At 37.7% G+C, this 7,825-nt stretch overlaps 1 protein-coding gene across 1 annotated transcript in view; it reads right to left on the reverse strand.

Annotated features, from left to right (window-relative positions):
• Positions 1–3,178, reverse strand: part of LOC146135328 (protein O-mannosyl-transferase TMTC2-like) — a 62,410-nt gene extending 59,232 nt beyond the window's left edge. Inside the window, exon 1 of the mRNA XM_083395762.1 lies at positions 3,081–3,178. Within this exon, the coding sequence (XP_083251888.1) occupies positions 3,081–3,178 (98 nt within the window). The remainder of the gene's footprint in view (positions 1–3,080) is intronic.
• Positions 3,179–7,825: the final 4,647 nt, after the last annotated feature.

Consider the following 7,825-nt stretch of genomic DNA (forward strand, 5'->3'; position numbering starts at 1 on the left):
AACAGATCCCTGTCGAAATGAAAGGAAATTCTTTCGAACAAACATCTTATCGATGTTAAGTAAATTCATAAGGTTAAGTTTTGCGCACGAGAAAGACAAGTAAATAAAGAGCGGCTAGAACTTATTGACGCAACTTATATTCGTCTAAACATTCTATTCCTTCGAAAACCAAAAACCAAAGTTTCCCTACTTCAGTCGGCTCCCGGTCCGAAGAGCCTGGCGCTGGTGAAATGTTCATTCTCTCGTTTTCGCATCTGGCCAATATACGAACCACTCTCTTGGCGGGACAATAAATTCGCTTATTAGCGCAATCAAATCGGAGCCGATGCGCTGGGTCAAAGACTGGGATGCGAGTTGACAGGATCAATAGCGAGTTATCAAAAAAACGTCGTTTGCCGCGAGCCAACGCAGCTACGGCGCCGCTCAAACTCCGTTCTCTATCGATCCGCGCTTAGAAGACAAGACGGCGTCGACAATTTAAGCGGGCAAGTTTAAATGGAAATAAATTGCGTCGCCTTCGAGTTGCTATTGGTTGATTAAAGCAGCATTTCGCATCAGGTGCTACTTAACAAGTACGCCAAGTTTTCAAGTTCTATCAGTAAACTATTAGGACTGTAGACGTAATAATTTTCTGTAGCGGAATTATATTTCTCATAACAGAATCTACCTGAATCCGAATGGTGAAAGACAAACAATTTTGGTTGCACATCAATGAGAAAGATTTAACACCAAGTATAGAACTTAGTAAACCGAAATTTAGTTTGTTGGCATGTTATATGTATGACAAATATATTTCGCTCCTAAAAGCACCATCAGGATGTTAATTGGAATGAATCAAGCGACTGTAGAGGTAATTTATAATACGCCACAATCGAAGACTTTTTAAGATTGTTACATTAGTATTTACAAAAATAAATGAGGCAAAAGCGTTTAAACGCCTTAGGTAAACATTTAAGCTCTAAGTTTTTTAAATACAAGAAAATAAGGAACACAAAAAAAATACCTTCGAAACAATGTATGCGCCTTTTAGTCAAAAAAGATGAATGAAAACCTATCTATACCCTAGGAAAATAAGTCCATTTTCCTTTAACCCAAAGATGGATTACAGTATACGCACTGTTACATACCATGCATTCAGCCTTCGTTTATATATGCATTACAGCTAACAAAGGCTGCCATTTTATAGAAAAAGGGTGCATGGAAACTTTGGCAAACTTCGCTCGGGCGTAATTGGCATATTAAGTGTGTTTTACAACAGACATACAACCGCAAACCTTAGGTTTCAGGCAAACATCAGCGCATCTGTGTTTGGTTTCTAAAACACGCCCCTTGGGACCTTGCTACAACCGTGCAATAATTTGTCGATTCTTTGCTGTACTTCTGGGACCAGACATATCAGCACCAAACTAATAAGGCTATATTAGCAAGGACATGGTAAGGGTCGTATCTCTAAGATCATTTCAATGGGCTTTAGGGTTGTTACTACTTTACGCTCTATGTTGGATTAAACGCAGTGAGAAAATACACGCAATCCGACTATACTTTAGATGGCTTTAGCCGACTTAAAATATATCTCTTCTTCAGTCCTAAAGCCGAACAATGGATAAAGACGCTGGTCTACTGGTGTACCAAAACATAGCTTGATGCGGTCAAGTCATTCTACTCGCACTTATTAATTTGGAAATGAATTTATACTCAGCCTTACACAAAAGTGCAAATTTTGATGTTCGAATTCCAGTACACAAATACAGCTTCCAGTAAGTCACTTATGACAGAGATTTGTTTTATACACTGCGTATAGAACGCTCCATAAAGCCTATAATTAATTTTAAAAAGGGAATTATGTCATTATGGTGATTTACATCGAATTTTCGCTTAGCGTTCATATAACTTTAAAACGTCACTTGAGTTAATTTAGAAATGACTTGACTGAGACTTAAGGTGTTTCAAAATGACTTTTGTTTACAACACTACCATGTGGTAACTGGCCGAAACCGGAGCAAAACAAGGCCGCTGTAAAGTTGAATTATTAACCAATTTTTTTGGTTATAAAAACCAATGACACGCTGTCGGACGTTTAAAAACATTTCCATTCAAAGTCGCGGAAAAACGTTCCAGCTGACAGAAAATTGCTTAATAATACCGAAAACTGTAACGTCGGAATGAACTACAGTGCCCAGACATCTTTAAACGTTATGTTTCAAAGGAAGAAAACGACCTAAAAAAATTCCAGGGCTGTGGGCAGAAACACAAACGGTGCTTCGATTCCGTTCTTGGCGTAAAGCGATACTTACATTCGCTGTAACCCAACACTAGTCAGTTGCGCGCGAGCGTTACGTGTTATCGACTGGATAAACAGGATTGGCCGTAACATTATCCAGAGCCGTTCGACGGCCTTTAGAAGACGCGAGAAAGCCGTCGAGTGTTGACTTTTGTCGAAATTCGCGACAAACTTTTCTTTTTTGGGCAAAAACCTCTATCGCCACGGACCCTTTGAGGGGCGACTTTGATGTGAGCGCAAAGCGTCCGATACATTTGCAAAACAAACACCACGTCAATGCGCGGGGTTTCGAGTGACGTCACTTGACAATTCTGTCTGTTAAAAGCGCCCAACACTGATTCGTTTGGATAACGTACTGTATATTAGCCTGAGCTGTGTGTCGACTATAAAGTACATTACGCTACCAACTCTGGTACAAGTAGTTTAAGTAAAGTATTGCGTCAAAGTTTCATACCAACATTTAACAATTAATAGAACAAGTGAAAACGCAAAAGTTTGCACACTTATCTCTAAAAATTATATTGCTGTTTTGCAACAAAATAGGCTGTAAGTAGATGCTTTATTTTATCCAGCAGATAAATGTAAACTTTAAAAAACTCTAGAAAATTATCAATTTAAGACTATTAGATCGAGTATGGTTTCACCTACGGTAACACAACACTCAGTCATACAAACACCTACAACTAAACCATTTGATTAATTCAACTTCAAATTAATGATTAGTTTTTGAATTAGCTTAAGGTAAAAGTGCTTTTCCCCAAAGATTTCTAATTTTAATATATAAAGACCAAAAACTCACCTATCGTCATAGACGAAATCGGCGTCGAAGGTATTCGAATAAACCAGAAGGGCGGCAACGAAAGAGATAGCTTTGGCTCTTTGCTGAGTAAATCCCATGCTTTAAGGTGAAACGTCAGTCGTTAGATGCAGTTTGAAGATTCGGATTGCATAGCGGCTATCGCTTCATCACTTTGAGCAGACACCTTCGACTGTAAGTGGCACTTTGGCGAGCAAAATCGCTTCGCTGTCAACAAGAAGGCTGACACTTTAGCGACAGATTAGCGTTTAGGCTTACAAATGCTAACCGGTAATTATTTATCGGTAACCTGTTAAGACAAAATAGAGATAATGCGGCTTTTGTATACAACAGGTAAAATGGACCCAAAATTTATACGTATATAGGAATTGCGTTTTTAAAGCTGTTAAACGCCAAACATAGGTACAAAAATTCGTTTTTTTTAACTAAACTTGCTGGTATTTCACCCAAAATATCCAAATCAATAATTGATTAAACAAACCTTCCGACTATAGAAAGATACTCGTCAACAAATTAAAGAACCCAAAATTACTTTCGCAACGCGGAATAACAAACGTATATATCTTTGCGCGAATTTGCCGAATTAAATGTTAACCATAACGCCTGCTTTATTCACAACAAAACACTGTCGAAGGCTAAGGCAGGGGCAGAATCGATCCGCCACTACAGTGCACTACTTAATTTGTCCCTTTGTGAATTAAACTTGACTAAGCATTTCGAGTTGACCAAATGAACCAAGTTTTAAATTAATTCACTCGACAGCCCATACCAAGTATCCAGCCAACTTCGCACGCCCGTGTGATGCGAAAATACGAAGTTTTAACGACGCGGCTTCCAAACACGGCAACCTTGCTTGTTTTTCAGTCTTTTTTTGCGCTGTAACTGAAACTACACTGCGCTGACAGCGTTTCGATTCCACGGCAAGTCGGTTAACTTTGACGAAACCGCAGATCGACTAAACCAGTGTTTCTTAACCTTTTTAGCGCTTCTACCCTTTAAGCTTTCAGGAAATTTTCTCGTACCCCCTGTCTGCAATGGCCGACGGAAGTAAATCAAATTGTAATATTAGGAATTAAACTTAAGCGTTGAATGCATGCACTAACTAGTACTACAGTCTTGCAAGTTCAACAATATTTACAACACACGAAAAATCAGTCAATTTACTAATGCCGTTTGTGTTGTTGGTTTTAGTAAATTACGCATTCTTCACAAATATGCCTAAAAAGCGCATAATTTCGTACTGCATGGCGTACCCCTGCTTTATTGCTACGTACCACCGAGGGTACCCCTGGTTAAGAACGCCTGGGCTAATAATACAGATAGCGGCAACGGCGACTGCACAACTGACGCTTATCCACAAGACTGCCCGTCTACAAATTTCCGAGACTCATTCGACGAGCCTTCGACTCTCCAACGGCGCTTCTGCGGGCGTCTGGCATTGATTTTTTCGTCGCCCCCTCTCTCTCGTAGGCGATCGATGACAGAAAAAGGCAAGACGTCGCAGAAAAGTGACGGAAGTCCAGTCTGCAGACCGAAGTAGCCGATAAAGCGCCTTCGTCCGTTGTTATCCAGTTTTCATGCATAATTTTCGCTTAACTTGCCAGATGAAAAAAAAAAGACGTTTGGTGCTCTTCGCATTGTCCATTCAGAGTGTCTTTTATAGCAAGCAAAAAATCTTGTTGAAAACTAGTCTTGGCGACATTTTCGTTAAAAGGCGTTAAGGAAAACTATTTAGATTTAAAAATTTTCGAAAATGATTTATATACACGTGTACTGTTTAATGAATATATGAAAAATCAAACGAAGAGCTAAATGCTATTTTAAATAGCAAAGCCATATTAAAATATTCAGGATAAGGCAAAACAACATACAGAGATGTTGCCCGGAAGGCGCCATATTAACATTCCATCCTTTTTATTCACCACTGTTTTAAATTACAAGGAACTCCTACACTATAATGGCAAATAATCCGAAATAAAAAAGTCGAAGTATTTATAAATTTCTACAAACTACTTCATAGTATACATATTAAATGGAATGAATACCCAAAACACTGAAATTATAATGTTTTAGATTTGAAAAAAACAAAAAAACGCCTACAATGGAGAAAAAACAACACTGCACTTTTAGAAAATTAAAAGCCTGACACAGGCTATAATAGCTGAACAAAACCGATTTGACAGCAAATCGAAAATACGATTTCAGATAGGACAGATCAGAATACGCAAACTTAGAGTTTTTTTTTATTGAATTGCAAAGCCAAAAAGGTCGAGTAGATCGACATCATCTTGATTAAGACGTTTCGATACGAACTTGTATCATCTTCAGTTAATGTTTTTAACTGAAGATGATGACATTAACTAAAGATGATACAAGTTCGTATGGTAAAGTCTTAATCAAGATGATGCCGATCTACTGTGAGTTTTTTGTCTTGGTAATATCTTCATGAACGTTTCGAACAAAATCCGACATCCTATGTTTAACAAAATTTGGCGGATTTTTGAAGCGGTATTGCTTGAAGGGAAGCGTCTGGAGCCGATCTTTCAACGAGCGAGCGCGCAAACAGCGATTCCCGCCCCGCGCTTCTAAACCAATCGGCGTGTTCCTGGCAAGGTTCCAGACGTCTCGCGCGCCGATATTATGTTTTCTCGATAAAGGGAGCACGGCCCGGTAGCCGACTTTTCCGTGTTTTTGCTTTTAGGTAACGATAGCAGTGTTGCATTTAAGTAACTGTTTCAAATGCCTTAACTTGACTTAACCCTTTTGACCAAAATGACTTGACATGACTTAAGTCACTGTTTTCAAATGGCTTGACTTGACTCAAGCCTTTTCACCAAAATAACTTGACTCGACTCAAATCTTTTGACCAAATGACTTGACTTGAGTTGTTTGGACAAATAAATTAATCCTGGTCACTTCGTCAAATATCTTGGGATTACATTAGTGTTTTTAATTAAATTTTATTCCAAGTTTTATACAACTTTAATGCTGTATAGTGAATTTGTGTTATTTTTTACCTGAATTGTTGCTCGTAATTGGTCGAGTTTACTAATTTTAATAATTTAACGTTCTATCTTTATGTCAATGCCACGACTTGAAGTTGACTAATAATGACTTTACTGAGACATGATTTGGGCAATCAATGACTTGGACTGGAGCTTGGCTTGTTATATTTGCAAAATACTTGGCTTAGACTTCAGGTATTTTTCAAATGACTTGATGGGTCATTTCAAAAGTGAAAAAAAACTCGTTTTAAAATGACTTCTTTACAACACTGGTGCGCAGTAATACGATGGAACAAACATGACTGGGTTAACTTGGGGCTACCGGCAGGTAGACAATTGAACGAGGTACTTACAGTGCTGATATACGCAAAAACAAATTAACTAATTATAAGTAACTTTACTAAAATTATAAGTAACTTGGCTACAAAGCAAAATACACTAAAGAATTGCCATGGACGAAAAAACGATCAAATTAACGCCGTTTTGCGAACACTAAGTAGGCACGAGAATGACTAAAAACTACATTAACATAAAGCCCTGAAAGTAATTTTTTCTATGATACGGTACAAATAGGTTTCACGGACCTGTTTATTATTAAATACTTGGTTTAGAAAAACGAGCAACTTCCAATCGATTGATTCCACGTTTAACTATACTATTTTGCAGTAAAACCACTTATAGACTAAGGATATGTTTTTTGGTCTTTTTTATGAGTTCAAAGTTTGTTCTCTCAAATGTTCCTGGACCTATAAAGTGTTATAAATTTTAAAAGTGTATTACACTCGTTTAAGTAGTTCAGGTATTACAACTGCTTTAAAGGCAAATTAGCAACAGACACTTGTCGCCCTCTTGCGGTAAGCACATCAAGACTTTCTGTAAAATGAGCGCATGGCAACTTTTTAAGATACAGCTAAATAGGTCAGCATGCAGTAAGCTGTAACAGAAATAAATATGGGAGAGTCAGTATAATAATAATGATTGACCCACCCAAACCAAAACTACCACTTTCACCCGAATAATGTTAGCAATATAAACCACGAGACAAATGTGGAAGGATTCTAGAATCTAGACCAGCGTCGTAAAACGACTAGGACATTTTGTAGGCAGCGTTGATGCTAAAATCCTGCTGGTCTTTTAGAAATATTCAAATTTGATTGGTTTTACAAATGCCTTTCCATGTGTTGATCCGAGCGATCTTTTATAAAAAAAGCAGCACGGACTTTAAAATAGATTCGAACAACGAAGTGCTCCATATAAAACCTTATTTCATTAAGCTGTTTTTCGCAGATAAAACCATTGCCTCTTTTACTAATTTAATATAAGCTACAAATAAAAACTGCATAGTTAGTACAATCCCTGACACCCACCTGAACTTCTGTACTGAATGTTCCTAAGGCTCACTGACAAAACCTCAACTATTGAAGTAGTTTGCAGGCAATGTGTATCGTGGAAATTATTGTTTGTTTAATTTTAAATGTTCCTATATGACGTCACAATTACTCACAGTTTCCAGAACATTTTTCAAGTGCATGTTGTTACGCTCGAGTGCACTGTGTTAAGTAAATCCACATCATCGGAATATTCGAACGTTTCAAAAGAAGATTTAATCAGTTTGCAATTAATGATATAGGAACAAAATCACGATATTATTGGATCGGATCCGATGCTTATTGGTTATTTGTAGTTTCTATACCTTTTGGCGTCCTTGCATGCAGAATCGTT

This window comes from Ascidiella aspersa, chromosome 8, assembly GCF_963924565.1.
Source record: "Ascidiella aspersa chromosome 8, kaAscAspe10.2, whole genome shotgun sequence".
Classification (NCBI taxonomy): Eukaryota; Metazoa; Chordata; class Ascidiacea; order Phlebobranchia; family Ascidiidae; genus Ascidiella; species Ascidiella aspersa.